Below are 20,656 nucleotides of genomic sequence, written 5' to 3' on the forward strand. Positions count from 1 at the left end.
CCTACAACATATTTCAAGTGTGTGTGTGTGTGTGTGTGTGTGTGTGTGTGTGTGTGTTTGGGGGGGAGATAGCATATAATTGGGTCATTTAAAAATTTTTAATTAGTGTGTTTATAACATTTACACTTAATATAATTACTGATGTGTTTGGATTTAGGTCTACTGTTTTATTATTTTCTCCTGTTTTTTTTTTTAATTTTGTTTTACTTTAACTCAGCTCCACCTTCCTCTTTTTGGGGTGTCATTTTGATTTTTTATTATTACATTTTGATTTTCCTATTGCAATTTTGACAATCCCTAGTTGTACAGGTTTTTTGTTTGTTTAGTTGCTGATCCAGAGAATGCAGTATACATATTTAACTTTTCAGTCCACTTGGAACCACTACATGTGCAATGTAGAAATCTTACCACTATGTAAGATTATCAAATTTATAAAATTATCAAAATTACTTAACATAATTATAAAGATACCAGCAATAAGGAGGAAAAATGATATAAAATGGAAAGAAGACAAAAATGATCATTATTTGAAGAGGATATAATTGTTTATCTAGAAAAGACAAGAAAACCAACTAAAAATGTCTTAAAGATATTAGGAGAATTTAGGTGATTGGGAGCAAATTAGGATATAGAAATCAATAGTCTTCATGTGAAAAAGAACCATATGCAAATATAATGAAAGAAAACATTAAAATATATAGGGGCATCAAGAAATGCACAAAATCCATAAAAAGAAATCTTTAAAAGATGACTGACAAATACAAAATTACATTAAAGAAATAGGTATTTTCTAGTGGTTTCTTGGATCACCATGAGAACTACCATACTTTCAGACAGTTGATATGTTTGGCCAATGGGATTAAGCTACCATCTTAAAATCTCAAAGAGGTAAATTGCTGAGGCTGGCTAGTGAGACTTTTCTATTTGGGAGATAGGTAGAACACAGGGTTTAATACCTACCATGTTAAGAAAGCCAAATCTCCTTAAATTAAAATGGAAATTTAATTCATTGCCTTAAAAATACTAAACAAGATTTTTTTCTTTTGAATCAGAAAAAAATAATTCCAAAGTTCATATAAAAAACTATCAAAAATGACTGGAAAAGTTATGAAAAAGACCAGCACTTACAGGAAATTATCCCAACCATAGAGTAAAGCCTATTTTAAAACTACAATAATTGAAACACTATAGTACTAGAGCATGAATCAATGGTTTACTGGACAGCCGTAAAAGTACAGAAATGTACTTTTTATTCACTTCACTGATCAAATCAGTGAAGAAAATATGGATTACATAATACATAATGTTGTAATAAGTGGACAACCATTTGAAAAAATTAAATTTGATCTGTAATTCATATTTTATAGGAAAATTCCAGGTGGATAAAACATTAAACATATAAAATAAAACTATAAATCTACTAGAAGAAAACATGAGGGATTTAATCAGAATCTCAAAGAGGTAAATTGCTGAGGCTGGCTAGTGAGACTTTTGTATTTGGGAGATAGGTAGAACATAGGAATTAGAAAAAAAGAAAAAAAATCTGATAATTTCACTTATATTAAAAAAATCTAAAAGGAAAAATATATCATTAACATAGTAGAAAGAATAATGGAAAACACATTTTAAATTTATATCGTAAGTGACCAATTTCTTTAAGAGCTTCAATAAACCAGTAAGAAACAGACAACCAGCTCCATAGAAGAGTGGGCAAAAAACACGAAGAGATAACACACCAAGAAAGAAAATGTTTTTTAAAAATAAATTAATAGGGCTTGGGGTTTAGCTCAGTGGTAAAGTGCTTGCCTACCATGAGTGAGGCCCTGGGTCCAATTCTCAGCACCACATAAAAACAAATAAATAAATAAAGGTTAAATTCTTAAAAAAAAATAATGCCAAGAACTATAATGAAATATTATTATTTGTCATACTGGCATCTAATATTGCACAAGGATACTTGCAATGGTTTCTAACACCAGCTACCTGAAGTTAAAGCAAATATCAGTTTAATCCTCCATAGGACTGTCCTCACTTAAGAAACTAGCAGAATTCTGGGCATTGTAGGGCCATCCTCACTTCTGACCAATTGGCCACATGTTTGAAATTCCCACAACCCCCTCAAGTTCGATAATTCACTAGAACAACACGCAGTGTTATAATGCAAGCATATCTATGGCCCTTAAGTGACCACGGATGTCCTCTCGTTAGTTCTTGTGATCATACCAGGAAGTTTTTAGACCATCATATGTGGTAGCAGATGTGAGTTTATTAGAAGGGATAGGAAAAAGGGGAAAAGGAGCTGGCACTAAGAGAGGGGTGGTATACCCCTCCTGCCCTCCAGTTGTATTAGGGGTCCCAGGGAAGTTTCCAGAGAGTCCCAGCCAAGTCCACCTCTTGATTTTTGGCTGAGAGCAAACTTGCATCAGACTTCCGAGTCCCCACTACACCTAGTCTTTCCAGGTGGAGAAGAAATTTTACTATTATAATGATATGCTAAAGATCTGAAGGCAACTCTGGGTCACTTCGGCCCACATTGATGGGTTCCTATAGATTAGAATTTGTTCCTATAGATTTTATCCTTACAGGGCTTTGCTGCTACTTCCCTGAGTTCTGGAATCTAGTCTTTCCAAGGGTCACAAAAGTCCCCCACTTCAGGGTAATTTGTGTTCTTATTACATGACAGGAACTTTTGGGCCTGCATTTCTCTTGCAGAAAACAGGTTGTTTGCTAAGGAATGAATGTAAAATATCCTATTGACTTAAGCCAGGCTGCAGGTAAATTGCTTTTAAAAAGAAAGTATGTGGGGGTCCGCACACGAGGCCCAGTTTATGGAATTATCCCCTTAACCTCATGTTCCCACTGCTTACGTCTGTTACCTATCAACAGAACTCAGGAAAAGGCTATATGTGCAATTATAGTTTATTATAGCAAAAGAATACAAATCAAAATAGCTGAAAGAAGATGTGCATAGGGTGAGGTCTGGAGGATCCAAACACAAAGTTTTTGTCTTCAGAGGCATGTTACCTTCCTAGAACATTGACATATGACTACGCAGAGTACTGCCAACCAACCTGAGAAAGTCACCTGAGTTGGACTGTTGTCTATATTGGGATTCCATTATGTAGGCAGGATTCATTGAATCACTGACCATAAGGAGAAATTCAATCTCCAGTCTCTCCCTGCTTCCTAGAGGTTGGGTTGTAATCATGTGACTCAATGCCCCAAACCTCTAATCAGATGGTTAGTATTTCTGGTGTGGCTAACCCTCATCCTGAGTCATCTTACTAGTAAAAACTATCAGGACCCACCATGAATCACAAAGACATTCAATAACTCAGAAAATTCCAAGAAGTTAGACCTGGGAACTAGATTGGAGGAAGGCTAGGAAAATTCTTGATTACATAGTCTTAAATTCAGCCTTATTGATAATAGAAGACTAAAAACACCAAAGTCCAGTAAGAGAGAACTGATACAAATGTATAATATATACAATTGGAGTTCTGTGTAAATGGTCTAAGAGTCTATTGGGATACACAGGGCTGTTTTCACTCAAACTAAATGACCCCAGGTTGCTGTGATGGTATTGTCATTTTTAGTTTTCTGTCTTTTTCTAGCGACCTCCAACTTCTGTCAACATTCTTTCCTCTAGATGACTCAAAAACTTTCTTTTAAATTAGTGCTTCTAGTTGTGATGGGCAAAGAAACCAGCCACAATGGTCCATGGAGTATTACAGAAAAATGGAAACTCCCTCGTGACAACCTGTGTCATCCTCTTATAACTGGAGAGTTTTACTGTTGAGTCTTTATAACTACTTGACTATTCTAGACTTACACACTTCCAAGTTCCATGATTTAATGGAGAACAGGTAGAATATTACTAAAGTCACTATGGACATTTTTATTATTTAACTAATGCCACATTATAAGTACATTTAGAACTTCAGGATTGTTTTCATTCATTCATTCAAAAATATTTTGAGTACCTGGTGTGTACCAGGGGATGTTCTAGGTGTTAGGCATACAGCAATGGACAAAACAATGAGCAAACTCCCTTAGAATTTATATTCTAATTGGAAAGAGACAACAAAGAAAAAAAAAAGGATAATATGAGAATAATTAGGATGGGAGAGCAGCATTAGATAGGATGGTGTTTTCAGGATCTGATTGGAGAACCGTTAGAATGTAACACATACATTTAATATTTAAAACAAAGCAATTATATGGATTTTAGGAAAGCTGTTTCTCTTTGTCTGGCACTTGGGTACGAAAGATGATATAAAATGGAAGAATTCAGGAACTTTCTAGGAAGAATAAAACCCATAGGGACTAAATGGAACTTATAAGAATGGACTGGAACTCACACCAATCTCACTTCCTTCAGTTGTCCAAAGTTAAGCACGGTGTTGTTTTGCAGAAACTAATACTGTCTGTCACAGAGTAATATACACACTTGGCCCAGGAATCACAGGCTTAAGGGGATGATCCAGCAGGAAGCTGTGTTCCTTGCTATTGTCCCATAGGCTAAGAAGATGAGTCAACAATGTGGGGTAAGCTGCAACAGTGCCTAGTGCCTTGCTTGGACCTTCTAATTACAGAGTCTGGACCTGACTGCTGCTTTACTTCCACCTTCTAAATCTCCTCTATCAATTGTTTTTTTGTGGGCTGAACTGTCTTACAGTTACATAGGGACAAAAACTCTGGGGAACTTAGGTGGCACCATCAAATCTACCACAGATGGTTGAGGTGTCTGAAAAGGCATTTGTATAGAGAATTTGAAGGATGAGGATTTAGTCATGCAACCACGATTTGGAAGAGAATAACCTAGGCAGAAGAAATGGCTAGTGCCAATTTAGGGACATAAGCGGGGTACTTTTAGATGAAGAACAATGAGGTTGAGGTATGGTGGAAGGGAGAGTGATACAAATTAATAAAATCACATATAGAGGCAGGGATTAACTAGACCCTATGGGGACTTGCAGAAAACATGGTTAATACATGGGGACTTCTTTTTTTCTAAGTACAATGAGAGGCAAATAGAGTTATCAGGGCTGCAGTAGTTGGATCGATTTAAATATTTTTTCAATGTTTTATTTTGAAATAATTTCAAATTTCAAAAAAAGTCGTAAGATTAGCACAAAGAATTCCTGGATGCCCGTTGTATGGCTGATTTGTCTTTAAGAGGCTATTTTGGCTGCACAGTGGAGAATGCCTACAGTGGCAGGGCTGTCTTCCCACACCTCCAGGCCTCACTGCATTCCTACAGCCCAGTGTGCACAAAGCTTTTGGAGCTAGGCAGAAGGCTGCCCAGGTGTGGAGGCAGGAATGTTACTCACAAGCCACTACAAAAGTTCAAGCTATAGGGCTTCCACACTGGTGTCCAGACCTCATAGGAAAATCAATCCTTTATTGTCTCAATTCAGAAATCCATGCTGGAAGACAAAATGGCACTAACCCTTCCGATCTGACCTCTAACCAACTGGATGTTTCTAATGAGCATGACAATTCTCAAAACAAAAACAAAATCCTCAATGATTTGACACCACAGAAGCTATGTAAAAGAGTGGGTTTTACAAGTAATTTCAGGTTTCTAAAAAATTTCCAGAGAATGTGCAGTCTCCCAAGGGAGAGAAGGGGTTCATGTTCATGCTGATATACAGATTCTAGTCTTATTGGAGGTGACCTTAGACTTGTATCACTTCTACCTTCATGAGAATTGGCTTAACTTTACTTGAGATTATGAAAAATTTCCCTCAAGTAAGCTCTTCTGCCTGGATTAATTCTCCCTGCTAGCAATACAGTCTGGCTGAAAGCCAGGTTCAAATTCTGAAGTACTGAGTTCTTTTCATTTCAGATTTCAGCACAATTCTGGATTTAATGTTCAAACCAACAGTAAAATTAACATGGATAACCATTCATTCTCACTAAAACCATACACACTGAATACATGCTCATTAAATCGTGAGGGTAGAGTAGAAAAACTCAATGGATGGATGACCTTAGAGGAAACAGTCTCCTACTCTGTTCATTGGGAGCTTGGTTATTGCAATAGGGCTTAGTGATAATGAGGGTTAAGTGCCTGATGCATAGCAGGCATTCTTACTATTATGCATGTCAATAAGGAAAGAATTTTTTTCTTCCCAAAGAAAAAAATTTTTGCTTCCCAAAAGGGGCAGGAGTGGCAGAACATTTATCCCAAGAAAAATTGTAAAAGTGGATAAAAAAGAATTATCTGACAGAGGAAGAGAAGAAACGTTTTTAATCTTTCATTAGAGTTTGCACTATATGCTTATCTTCCTGTAATCTGTAGTGAAGAATCTCCATGTAAACATTCAGAAAGAAAAAAAGATGCTGTGTCATGACTTACAAACTATGAATTTTGTCCCTGATTACTAACCAAGGACAGTTTTATACATTTATTAAAAACTGTTTTCCTTCATTTAACAATGGCTTTTGAATAACAAAATAAATTATCTGCATTTCAGCTACACTTAGAAAAATAAACAAAAACTTTTAAAGTTAAATAAATGCAAGTATAGTAATACATTTCACATATGTTGATTATAGTTACTGTGTTCTTTATGTAAAATAATACAAATAATTATTCCTTTCCCATTGTCGCAATTTCACAAATTGTATGAAAAAAATTTCTCTCACTCTTTTAGATTAATTAACTGTGACTCAGTTGAACATAGCAGACATTAACTGGTTGTTATTAGTGATATGATAAAAGAAAAAGTTATGACCACTCAGCAGATCCTGTAAACCTAAAACATTCTTCAGACTTTCTAGTCTTAACCTGCAGCACTCATTTATTAAATGATAGACAAAGAACTATTAGGGAGGTGATTTAATCAGTGGGTTGAGCTTTGTTACTGTGCCATTTTGCTAGTCACACACAAAAATATTTTGCCTTTAGAATAAAGTAGAATACTATTCATTTCCAGTGAGACTATGTGCCAGGGAAAAACACAGACAAAGCCATAGATATTCTTAAGTTGAGCTACATCATTTTAACTAATTTATAAGTTTAATTATCAGATCATTGCACCATTTCTTGTTTAAAAATGTAATAAGCAGATAAAAATATTTTTAAATAACCAGAAATAAAAATAAAAAGGCCTGAACAACTTGACAAACAGCAACAGAATTATTTCCAGTCAGTTACTATGAATGGGAATATTCACTTTATACAGCAGGCAGTGACAACCATCTAGCAATTCTTTAATCAGGCACTTGATGGAGTATTTTTAAACTAGTGTACTCAACAGAAGGGCATCTTTCTTTCACACACACACACAAAAAACAAAAACAAAAACAAAAACAAAAACAAACCCCACAAATATGGCTTTATTACAAAGGATTCAAGATGGCAACTACTTAGAATCCAGTGCCAACACGGATTATAACAAACCCAGTGAGTATTTTGTTTTTCAATTATTCATAGAAAATTTAATCCTGATTAAGTATCCTTGGGCAGGAATTCATGGGTAGTTGATGACTGAAACCAACATTTATGTGAAATGCTTCTGTTAATTTAATCTGGGTATATGGCTTAATTATGATTGAGGATTCAATGTAAGAGAAATGAATTATATCAGGATTAAAATTTTAGTACCATATCGCATAGTACCTTTTCCTTTTTTCTTTTCAGACACATAAACCTTTTTGTCCCTTTACCTAAGTGCTCAAATTTTAAAATCCTTTGTCCTTAAAACCCATGTAAAGTGTCTAGGTTTTATTTTTCATAAATTTGTCAAAAATCCTTTGCTAATCAAGCTAAACCTGAACTAGAGCCAAAAATGAAAGAATTGGCAAATACACTTGATCTTAGCCAAAAGGCCGAGAAGCGATAAGAATTGGCAAATAAACCCACCCACAAGTAAACAAAATCTTATTTAGGTAGCTGAGTATATTTTATATTCATTTCCTGAAGTAATCTCATTTTCAAATTCTTTAAACTCTAACATGAAATACATTTTCTTTAAAGCATTAAAACGAAGCAGTTTTTTCAATCAATGTATTACACTGATTTCATAACTGGACTAGTTTAGATATGTATATGCAAGTAATCATTTAACTGATTACTTTTTAAAATACTATCAAACCTGAGTTAGCTATTGATATGAGGCATTATAAGTGGTGAATATCTTACCAAACTATCATATAGTTCTTTTTCACATTTATTCCATATGGAAATTGCTTCAATCACCTTATAACAACACTCTTTCTTGAAAGTTTATTGTTTAAGTTTCTTTCAAAACATTTGACTTATTACCTTTTTGATTTTGGTACTGCTTAAATGCAGTTATATAAATAACATGCTCTGGTTTCAAAGTTCAATTTTTCATACCAAATGTATGAAAAAAGAGTCACTGTATTTGGATCCTTATTGCACTCCTTTAACCAATTCACTTTTTCTTTCAACAAAAATCAAGTATCAGAAATGAGGGCGACTTTTGTGTCCAGATGATATGGTCAGTGGCAGTGTCACTGAGGAAAGAGAAGAGACTTCCCAGTATAGACTGTGGGATAGGAAAAGTCTGTAGAGAATAACCATGGAAACAGACTGGCAAAGTATAACACCTATTGTGATAACCTGAAAAGAAAAGAAAGAGAATGCTTTTACTGCAAGCAGAAACAGAAAATATATTCTATTTATCATGAACACGTATATGCTTTTTATATACAGTACTCTATCCTTCATCTTTACCACATGTACATTTTATCAAAGAAATCTTCAACAGGAAAATATGACTTATGTTATGAACTGTAATTGTTCAAGGGAAAAATTCCTCCAACAGTTTACAGATGCCAAGTAAGACACAAAAGAATAACTTGCTAAAACATTCTCTCCTAAGGGTGTGCACACAAGAGTATAGACAAGAGTAGTAACTCACAGGAAAAACCAGGTTCCTGGCTAATAGGAATTAAGCATGCCACTACCAAATGCCAGAGTGCTCTAAAGCCCTTTCAGAGATTTTCAAGTCACTTCCCTATTTCTATATACTACCTTCCTACTTATTTACCCTTGTGAATACCTCAGGCTCAATAAACATTTGTGCATTCAAGCACATAGTGCACTGCTTTGTAAGGGGCTCCTGGCAGAACTCCACTATCAAGTGATGGAGCAGTTCGCCCAGGAGGGGAGGAATCAACACAATCAACTACTTGAGCATGGCACTCCAGCCTGTAGTCTGTTACAGAAACTGACTGATTTTTATGAATCTATCATGATTTTTACCATTATGGAGCAAAAAGTTAAATCTTTTTCTTAACAAAGATGTATTATAAATTCTATACTATGTGGCTGGGTATGTAGTTCAAAGTAAAACACTTGCCCAGCATACACAAGGCCCTGGGTTCGACGCCTAGCACTGGGGGTGGGAGGAGATATATATATTACATATTTAATATATAAAACATTATTCTGAAGAAGGCTGAATTAAGAACAAAAGATATTTCCATCATTTTGCTTATAAACTAAATTTCTAAAAATTATTTTATATTTTAAACAATCACAAGTTCAATATTTTGTCAGTTGTAAAGAACTCAAACTTCTGAATCAACAGGCCTCTCCTACCTCAATATTTTTCAAAAAAAGACTACATTTTCATTTAAAACGACTAGTTTGATTATATTACTTACCTTATCTCTTTGGTAGTCACTGAAAAGGATAGAAATGCACGTAAGAACAGGATGGCATAAAAACCACAGGATGCAACCCTGAAACAAATGAATAATAAGTCAAATAAGTACAGCTTTGTCTTTATTTATAGAATGTACCAGATAAAAACATTGTTACTAGCACTGAATTCCTGATTGGCCTCAACTGGCCTTTAGGATAAAGCTAGCAATAAAATGTAGAAAAAATTTACTGTTGCTGTCATATTAATACTGTTTCTAACCAAATGTGTTTTTAAAGAGTATTTATAACCTTCTATTTGTAAATCTGTTATATATACAAATTTTGATAATACTTATAAATACATTAATATAAGCAACAATAATTGAGAAAAAGCAAGGTACAAATGTAGAATATTTTTGTAAAAAAACATAAAAATGCACATTCGTATGTGAATGTAGATACACAAAGAAACTTTGTAAAAATACACACCAAAAAACTGACTAATAGTGGTTACCTTTTTGGAGGTAATATGGAGGAGGGAGAATGGGAAGGTAAGAATGGAAAACTGTTTATATTATACTTTCCAAATATCTTTTTCTGGTTTTCCTTGAACTATTTCAGCATATTCGCTTTTCCAAAAATTAAATTTGAAACAAGTAAGTTAAAATATAGCTGTTGTGGGGTACACTGAAGATTCAAGGATTAAAAAGATGTAGAAAAAGTGTTTGGTACATTTTTACATGAATGAAAATGGAGGAAACTACATGTAGAAATAAATAAAATTCTCTGGGAGGATAAATTAGGAACTCCTATCAGTGATGATATGAGGAGATGGTGGTAACTTCATAGAAGGAAGCAAGGTAAGAAGTACTTTTTGCTACTCTTTGAATACTTTTAGATTTTTGACTCTATTCAAAAAGTTATATTAAAAACTAAAAATAATTTTTATTTAAGTTCAAATAAAAACATTTAATACTGTTTTGAACAAAAAAAGGGCCCAAACATCTCAAATATATATGAACTTATCAAACAATATCCACTCCTGCCCCTGTGAAAAATTCAAAAGCAAAATGGCAATTTCTTGCCCTTTGGGTACTTTGCAGTGGCCCTAGAACCCAGTCTGAAGCTGGGTTCTAGGGCCACTGCAGCAGCTTTGCAAAGTTCAACACCAGAAATAGGGAGGAATTTGGCTCTTCTGCCATACATGCCTCAGAATGCTGGTGGACCAGGCTGGATCTACTGCACACAGGAATGAAGGGACACAGATTTTTTCAACCTGACAGAAAAACAGAACCTCTATGGAAGGAAGGTTTCTGTGAGTTACTGCTCCAACACTTCTCTTGACAATCTTTCCTTTGACTAACTAGGTATAAGGAGAATAAAACAAACAAACAAACAAAAAATATATTTTTTTAAAGCTCTCTCAGGCCTAAGAGTGATATACAAAGGGGGACTTAAAGGGCTGGGGATATAGCTCAGTTGGTAGAGTGATTGCCTAGCATGCATAAAGCCCCTAAGTCAATACTCAGCACAACAAAAAACAAATAAACAACCAAAAAGTACAACAACAAAGAAAGGGGGAATAAAATGGACATGATTTAATATGGGTGAAGTAGCTGAAACACAATAGGTACTCAGTCACCTGACTTCATCTGCTTATGCTACAGGATAGCTCCTCAAGTGTTATAAAACACTGCATAACTCTGAGACAAACAGTTCAGCTAATTAATAAACTGTTGAAAAATTGCAAACTGTATTCTAATTAGAATGATAAATTAGAATATCATTAAAAAATATTCTGTTACCACAGAGAAAATGCAAAATCCCTATTGATATAAGAAACTATAATACAGGCAAAGTTGACAAAGATTACATGGAAAATACTACTCCATAGGTTCTCTAAAATTGGGAAGATAATGCCCACAGCATTATGGTTGTGAAGATTAAATGAGTAATACAAATACAGGGCTTACAGTAGTTCCTAACACATAATAAGTAAACAGAAGTTAGCACGTGGATTTTATTAACTTCCCACAGAAATCAGAACAACATTCATAATCAGAATAATCACTTTTTACCCCAGCTCATACTTTGGCAAATGTGATGTAGAACTCTCTTTTGAGTGTGCTTCTCTCCACTGTGATGATTTGATAGAGTCCACATCCTAAAGACAATGCTAGGCAAATTCTTAAAATGATTAGGAGAATCCCTGCTAAGTTGTGGTGCGAATGGTAGCTGTGATGACTAGTATCTTCAAACTGTTCCCAAAGTAGTAAAATACTCTGCAAAAAATTTTTAAAAATTTAAACATTACATTTAAAGAAGAAAAAAAATGATACCTACCTAAAATATTTTTTTTCAACTTTTGCAAACTTTCCCTTTAACATTATATAAATATTCCTAAGGGATGTAAAGATGTAACAGATTATAAAGGCTGTTAAATAATAAAGTACAGGCATAGTTTTTTCCTTGCTCTGATAACAACTAAGTCAGAGAAAATGAATTTTTATCAAGTGAGACCCAGTTTTGAAAACAAAACAAACCAAGAAACAAACTAGTGCTATCCTGATTCAGATATGACATCTCTAAGGACAGAAATATATTGAAAAGGTTAAGTGAATAAATGTAAACTTTCTTCTAAATCCATCCTCTTCTTACTTCAGTATTGTCAATAAAAATCAAACTGTTCTGCATTACAGTCTATTATCTCAAGGTAACTTTCAAATGTCTCAAGATCTTTTGTAATCCAGAATTAACAAGTCAGAGTTGTTGATTTCAGACTTCACTTTTTCATGGTAACCTCATAGCTAAAAGAAAACACATCTTTCATGTTCGCTGTAAGTGCCCAGGGCACTGTTACACACCCTTATGTTGTCTGCTGACCTTTTCTCCCATATTGTTATTTCAATAGTGAAAAGCGCAGCAAGTTCTCATTATGCCGTTCTGTTCACTGCCATTCAGTAGAAATCAGTGTCCATCTTTCCTCCATCCTTACCAAACATCAACTGCTTAAATTACTGTAATATTTTTAGCATCAAACATACCTTTGGGCTTCATTTATTTGTCAACTCAGCCCACAGAACCGAGTCTTTAGTGACTTCCAAAGAGTTTAGATAAATCTCACTATGAAATTCAATTCTTAGATTTTATGGATTTACCAGCAACCTCTTCCTTTCCTCATTCTCACAGTTCTACCCTAATTTTATTACTGCTAGTACTCTTAGTAAGTGAACTTTGTCATCCTGCACATGTAAAATTTTCTTTAGAAGCTTAAATTTTGCTATTACTGAAAGTGTTATTCCTTCCATAAAATTATGCCTATCTGATTTCTTAACCACATTTCTAAACTTAAATTTTACACCACAAGTACTATTATAGAATTACTATTTTTCATGTTTCACATTTTTACAATTTGAACTCCCTATTTTCATACACATAGGCCAATATGTGATCTGTATGATATATGTATTTATGTAGTCTTTGGTTGCCTGTCTCATCAACCTTGTCTGGCTGCTGAGGATCAGGGTTTTATCTAATGCATTCTTCCTAAATGCCCATTTAAACTCTAGGGTAGGGTCAAAATCTTAATTTTCAGTTTGTATTTGTCTATGATAATGAATTAAAATTATAACAAAATGATTAATGAAAACTGAGTTTTTAAAAGAGCTATGAATTTAGAAATGAGAATTTAAAAAGAAATTAATAATATTCTCCATATATCCTGGATCAAAAACATTAAGTTGGTCTTACTTTATTTTAATCACTTCTAATTGAATTCATAGGCCCTTTCCTGGCACTCTCTACTTTCAAAATATCATCCACTAGGAAATAATCTTTCTCAAATCAATCATGTAAATTCAATACTCCTACGTCACTCAGCACCTACTATACTTTACTAATACTACGGGAAAAGGTGAATACAGCACCGGCTCCACCACTGATTAGTGAATTTTCAATTTATTTAATGCATTAAAACCTACATCATAATGTCCTTTACAGAGCCCACATGCATATTTCATTATTATCTGTAGTTAATGCTGGCCATAGACTCAGTATAAATTTTTGTTCACACCTTTCTTTCTTCCTAATTTTTATAAATCCATTGCACATAGGCATAGAGCTATCTTAGAATACAGTCAATGCTACCAATATAGAGGAAAAGGAAAAAATTAAAAGGACCTATGTTTTGCTATTACTGAAAATCCTCAAAACTTATGTCCTCTATATAAGATTAGATCTGTTTTTGTATTTGTTTCCAGAAAAATAGACCCCATTCTCTTATTCCATATTTTGCCTTTTAATTAATCTCCTATAGTTACTCAAATATTTTTATGTATAAAGTAACCAACTGTAAAGATCCTTGTCAATGGAATAAAATCTCAAATTCATTGAATCACTCATTAAATGGTCAGTACTTACCATGTAATAAAGAAATATGAAAGAAAGCTATTATTAAGTAGGAAACATTACACTTAGAAAAGCTGGTAGGATGCTCAAATCCAGGTAAGTTACAATTAAATCCCACAAACTATATATATTAGCACCTGGAAGGTTAACAGATTATTTGATCTTTAAATCCATACTTCAAAATGATACAAATTTCTCATGGGTCCCAAATTTCAATTCTGAAATACATTGGCATTTCTAAATATTGTTAAGCATAAAACTGGGTCTCAGCACTCACCACTCACCTGTGTTATGACAATGAACACGGCAATGCCAGTGGATGCAGGAGTAGAATCCCACTGGAGAGGTCTGCTTTGAGACTTCTTCATTCTGACTATAGTCCAACCCATGCATAGACTCAGAAGTAGGTATAACATGTGAATTTGGGAAGCAATGTCAAAAACTAAAGGGAAATAAAAATTGAAGTTAACCAAGTTTTCATAATACACAGAATTTGGTACTTTTTGCATTGAGATAAAATTACCTTTTGTTTTATTTTGTAAGCCACAAAAGTACAGGCATTTTTTAAAGAGACGCTAAGGAAATTCAATAAGAGATATTCATGGATGATAATTCTAAAGGATTACAAAAATATATAATGTTTATAAAAACAGTTAAAACAGTGGTAATACTACTTTAAAATGTATACATATATATATGTATACATATATGTATATACACACACACACACACACACATATATATATATATACACACACACATACCCATATCATATCTCTATTAAGTTTAACCTTAATGACATACATGTTTTCCATTTTTCTAAGCTTTCATAACCATAGATAATCCTGATCAAAAGAATCAAATTTTAAATATAATTTGTGCCGTGTACAAAATATCAATACCTTTAATTCTGGGTTGTTAATTTTTTTGATGACTAAACTATATTGTAAATAGCATTTTCTAAAATTATTAGTAAGAAACACTATGACAATAAAGTACATAGCCACTGTGACATCCAATTATGTCAGTTTTAGTTTCAAAGTGCTGAAGACAAATGGAAAGCTTGGTGAATTAGTGCAATGTGCCACCAGGTGGCTATCACTTGAACTGCAGGGGAAGCCTGCTACTTTTAAAAAACAGTAACAAAATCACCTGTATCCCATTCAGCAGTATAGGGAAACAAAATCTATAAATACTTCAAGTTCCACCCATATTTATATAAACTAGTAGTGATTGATTTTTTAAGGGCTATAATTTTTCATAGTGGTGTGTTCTGATGTGCATTTTGGAATAAATTTGTGATAATTTAACAAAGTGCCACACAGAAACTCTGATATTCATAAATTTTACTTCTTTTATGTAAGGATATTATAAAAACAGAGAAAACTAGCTCTAGTATATAAAGGTTCATGTTTAAAAACTGCAAGCTAAAAATCCATTTCTAATACACCTTTTCAAATACATTTTTACAGATTTTCCCCTTTCATCTAAATTAAAACTGGCTACTCTACATTTATACTAATGTATCTGTGGTAGTGAATTCTGATAATTACCACTACATTTGAATAAATAAAAGGTTATGGCCAATCACATCAAGAACACTTTCTTTTCATCATAGATTTTTGAATCACTGTGATATCAATTAATTTTATTAAACATTTCACAAATACACATTCATTTAATTACATAAAGAAGCTAAAGGAATATTCCTACATAAGCTGCTAAGTAGCTTATGTAGAAATTGATTCACTCATTCAGTGTACTTACCGTGCAATAGAAAATATGAAAGAAAGCTATTATTAAGCAGAAAATAATACATAAGCTGCTAAGTAGCAAAAACAAATACCTGGAAAACCCCCCTAATATTCTGGCTCATTTCTTTATGTACTAAGTAATACACAGATGGATATAAGACTATAACTGGATAGGTAGAAGACAGCTCATTTGTTGTTGGAAAGTAATTAGTTTCATATAGAATACACAGATCACACAAAAACTCCATTCTGTCTTGAATTTTAATTACTTTAACTAACTAAACCTTTTGCTGTAGGAAGCACGAAAAATCAGCAACATCAATTTATTGCCATTCTAAACACACACACACACACATCACACACACACACACACACACACAAATTTTTGTTTCTCAGCCTTCCATAAAAATGCAAGACTAACACTGTATTATATATAGCAGACACTCACAAATATTCATCAGTCTTTCATTTTAGTAATAGCTTTGCCACTAATTGGCTCTGTGTGCTTTGCCCCTTTGAATGTCAATTTCTTCATCTAAAATGCATAAGTTGAATTATTTCTAAGGTTCTGTCCAGCTTTAACAATCTACAATTCCATTAAATATTTGAAAGACTTCCAAAAGGGAGAAGCAGAGCTCTAGACAATGTTCAAAAAGGATAAGCCCCTCCTGCTTGTGTACAGAAGTGCACTGAACATATCCCCTTCACAAGGAGAATGAAAGGGTTTTCAAGTTTCAAAATCTTGAAATAGGTGGCAAGGTCTGGATGAGTGGGTCCAAAGATGATTAGTGGTAATTACCACAAGATACCCTAAAAGAGCAACGAGACTAGAAGAGAAATGTGGAAATATAAAGAAAAGTAAATCCTAATAGTAAATCCAAAGATAAAATGAGTTTCATATTAAAAATCTGCTTTGTAGAGCATATCTTAAATAGTTTTCCAATATTAAGAGTAGCATAAAACTTAATGTCCCTTTGCAGTTCTCTAAAATGTCATGATTACAGGACCTTTTAAATATCTTTTTCTATCATGCTTAATTGAAAAATTACTTCATAAAAGTTTCTCTTATAAATAAAAGAACAAAGATGTTCGATCAGCTCAATTATAGATCTACATATGGCCTAGTGTCAAAAACAGAAAAAAAGTTGGTGCAACAGAAAATGGAATTACAATAGGGAAAAAATATTCAGCACTGGGGTCAGACCTCTACTGCTCAATAGCTGACTGACATATGAAAACGTGCTTCATGTCACTGAGTCCAGATTCTTTATCTGCAAAATAGGGATAAGCATATCTACTTTTTGGTGAGGATAAAATCAGAGACTATATATGTAAATATGCTCTCAAAATAATGAAGAGTTACACATATTATTAAGAAGAAACTAGGGAGGATAAATGAGAACTAAATCTGTAACCTTGTTTTCAGTCAATATGAGTTCTAACCAACCTTGGGCATAAAAACTGTACTATGTTAAAAAATTACATATTTATGTGGTTTTTGCAATGCTGGGGATTAAACCCAAGGCCTCACACCTGCTAGGCATGTGCTCTGCCACTGAGCTTTTTTCCCCAATACAAAATAATTTTTAAAAAGGGAAAATGAACAAGCAGATAGCAAGTTTATCTTAAAAAAAATTAAACAGTGCTCAGAACAATACTCACATTCTGCCAAACTTCCCATAAAAGGTACCCCTATTCCATCCTTGGAATACCTGAGGAATTGAAAAGGAACATATTAGTGTAAATTACAAATGCGAAAAAAAGTGTTCATAATCAAAGCAAGCATAATTGTGGTGCACTAATTAGGATTAATTAGACGTAATGATGAACACAGTTTTAGTGGTTTTGAGTTACCTGGAGAAATGAATGTAATTAGCTAAAGCTGAACCAGCTTGTAACAGCAATGCAGTTGTCAGAACCTTTAAAATCATGTGCATGGGTCCTCCTTTCTTAATAGCCTGCCACAATGATTGAGCATAAATGCAAGCAATCACAAAGTACACTAGGACTAGGAGGAAAAAGAACTCATGTAACCCTGCGAAGAGAAGAAAGGGAGTTTGCTTCAGTAAAACAAAGCCAGTGCAGTGTTGGGCTGCTTTCAAGTTTTCCTGTCAATATATATCTAGACTTTTAAAACTGAAGTCACAGCATTTATTTTTGTGAGAAAATAAAGAGGGAAATTATTTAAAAACCAATTTTTTTACTTTAGGACAAAGTTTTAACTATAAAAAAGTAGATTAAACCAACTACTTAAAGTCAATCTATTAAAAAAAAACAAAACAAAAAAACGCAGTCAAGGAAGCCCAAAGATTCACCATAAAATCACACTTTAGTTTGAAAACAGCAAACGAAAACAAAGATTTCAATATTCAGTTAGATATACTTTTTACCCTAAAAGTGGATTCTTTTGTGAGAAGTTTAGAAATAGATCTATTTAGTCATTAATAGTTTGCTATACCTGGATGATGCTCCTCCAAGTGTCGTCCCTGGGCCAGCAGCATCACCAGAGAACTTGTTGAAAATGAAATACCTTAGGCCCCACTTCAGATCTACTGAATCAGAATCCCTGAAGGTGGAACTCATTAATTTGTGTTTTAGTAAGTTTTAGGGTGATTCTGATACCACTAACATGTTCTGGAATGCTCCATTACTTTAAATTTCCATTTGGATAAAACTTTAAAACACCTATTATAGCCAAAGTCACTTTCTGAGGTAAACTTTGTGTAGCTCTTGCCAAAGAGGAAATCCTATGGAGATCAAATGACTGCTCTACGATTAACTGGAATTGTGATACTAAATAACTGGCCACCAATTCAAGTTGCCAACAACATAACTTTGTTCTCAAAGGCAAGATAGGTCAGTCATATTTTTGGGGAATTCAAACAACAAAATATGAAAAGGGAAGTAGTCCATAAAAGACTTGATGCTAGGACAGGCCACAGGAGTCAAACTAGGCTACAATGAAATAAAATTTTGAGTGAGCAGAAATTATGAGCAAAGAGCGCTGGTTGGCAAAGATGAGAACAAAGTGCAGATGCTATATTAAAAAGGATGCAGTCATTATAGCGACCTCTAGTTCCAAAAAGCAGCTCTTCTCCATAGTCTTCACGTAACTTCATGATCAACACCACCTTTTCTGGGTTACTTGGAATCTTTTTCTGAGTGTTCCTCTTCCAGAAATTTTAGAATTTTTTTTTTTATAATAAGCCAGAAGATGTACTGAGGTTTATTGCTTACATTTACAGGCATCCCTCAGTAACCAAAGAGGACTGGTTCCAGGATACCACTGGGATACCAAAATATATGGAGTCCTTCATATAAAATGGTATTTTATTTGAATAAAAGCTAGGCACATGCTCCTATATACTCCAAATCATCTCTAGATTACTTATTATACCAATATAATGTAAATCCATGTTAACTAGATGTTATGCTGTATTGTTTAGTGAATACTGACAAGAAAAAAGTCTGCATATGTTCAGTACAATTTTTTCCACAATATATTTGATCTGGTATCCATGAAAATAGAACCTGTGGATATAAAGGGCCAATAGTACTTGGTTACACTCAAGACAGTCCCTAATATATAGCTTTTAAATTCTAACTAATATTAGAATGTCATGATAGCAGCTGAGATTAGAGCCATCTCCACAGAATCTGTGGATGAAGAATGTAAATTACACTCACTCCCCTTCCAATTGTGAACACTGAGCCTGCTCCAATTACCCTCGAGGAAAACTCCAGTTAATGAGCAGAAAAGGAACATTTACATTATGTGGAAAATAATTTTGGAAAAGATATAGAAGACACAAATAAAAGGGAAAAAGTCAAATAGTTCAATCTCAATCACTTTAGGGGCATGGTTAGGAGGAAAAAAAAAAAAAGGCAGCAAGAAGTTTTTCTCCACTGGGTGTCTCCCCTGCTCTACCTATATAAATATAAAGACAGTCACTTTCTAGAGCAGGTGAAAAAGTATGTTTAGACTTCAGGAAGAGAAGATCAAATAACAGAAGGGGCATACTTCCTTTTTAAATTCCTTACATAGAAAAGCACTGCAGCTTTAGAAATAATGGAACCATAATCCTCAGATTACTGTAGGACTGGAACAATACAAAACACAAATGCTAACCATATTATAACAGCTGTGGGTCAGTAAAATTCCTTATACTATTCTGTGTATTAGATCTTAGTTTTTACCTTTCCTTCTTTGTATTAAGGAATAAAGCATTCTATTTAAAGTTTTATTTATAATACTTTATAGAATATCTATTACAGGATAAAGTTTCAGGCTCCATTAGGGTACAAATCTACCATGAAAAGAAAATCCTCAGACTAAGAAATCAGAATAATGTGGGAGGAGGGTACTTTTAAAAATAAGACACCTATCACCAGCAAAAAAAAAAGCCTGAGGATTATTCAATGTTAAATGTATCTCTCAGAAAGGACCAATTTTATAGCCAACAAAGCAAATTGTTTCACTGAAATAATATATTAAATGAACCAAACTAAGATACTTTGTTCACTAAATTTTAGATAAATGATTCTTTCCTTGAGGCCATCCATGAGCTACTTTAAAGATAAAAGGGTGTATTGTGTCTACACTGTTTTTAAAATTTTAATGTTTTTAATGAGTATGTTATAGTTCTATATAATATATATAGAATCACACACACATGGGATATAATTTGCTTCATTTCAGTCCCCATCACTTCCTCTTTTCTCTTCCTCCTTCCTGCTGCTCCCCTTCCTCTACCTACTGGGCTTCCCTCCATTTTATTGTTTTTAAAATTGATACTTTACAGAAGCTAGAGCAAAATAAGGGGAAAAAAACCAAAACCAACAACAACAACGGTGCGGGGGGGGGGGGGGG

At 33.8% G+C, this 20,656-nt stretch overlaps 1 protein-coding gene and 1 pseudogene across 2 annotated transcripts in view; both read right to left on the reverse strand.

Annotated features, from left to right (window-relative positions):
* Window positions 1-7,723: 7,723 nt before the first annotated feature.
* On the reverse strand, window positions 7,724-7,851 carry LOC125616178 (annotated as a pseudogene).
* A 319-nt stretch (window positions 7,852-8,170) lies between these two features.
* Gpr180 (G protein-coupled receptor 180) overlaps window positions 8,171-20,656 on the reverse strand; it is a 26,540-nt gene continuing 14,054 nt past the window's right edge. Inside the window, exons 4-9 of one of the 2 annotated variants that reach the window (XM_015484157.2) lie at window positions 17,641-17,821; window positions 17,449-17,498; window positions 14,317-14,474; window positions 11,716-11,907; window positions 9,646-9,723; window positions 8,171-8,596 (exon numbers count right to left, since the gene is read on the reverse strand). In XM_015484157.2, coding sequence (XP_015339643.1) covers window positions 8,438-8,596; window positions 9,646-9,723; window positions 11,716-11,907; window positions 14,317-14,474; window positions 17,449-17,498; window positions 17,641-17,821 — 818 coding nt within the window. In that variant the 3' untranslated portion in view covers window positions 8,171-8,437. Of the gene's footprint in view, window positions 8,597-9,645; window positions 9,724-11,703; window positions 11,908-14,316; window positions 14,475-17,448; window positions 17,499-17,640; window positions 17,822-20,656 lie in introns of those variants that run through there. The other variant, XM_048800748.1, reaches the window with a different exon arrangement.

Source organism: Marmota marmota, unplaced genomic scaffold (assembly GCF_001458135.2).
Source record: "Marmota marmota marmota unplaced genomic scaffold, marMar, whole genome shotgun sequence".
NCBI classification, from domain to species: domain Eukaryota; kingdom Metazoa; phylum Chordata; class Mammalia; order Rodentia; family Sciuridae; genus Marmota; species Marmota marmota.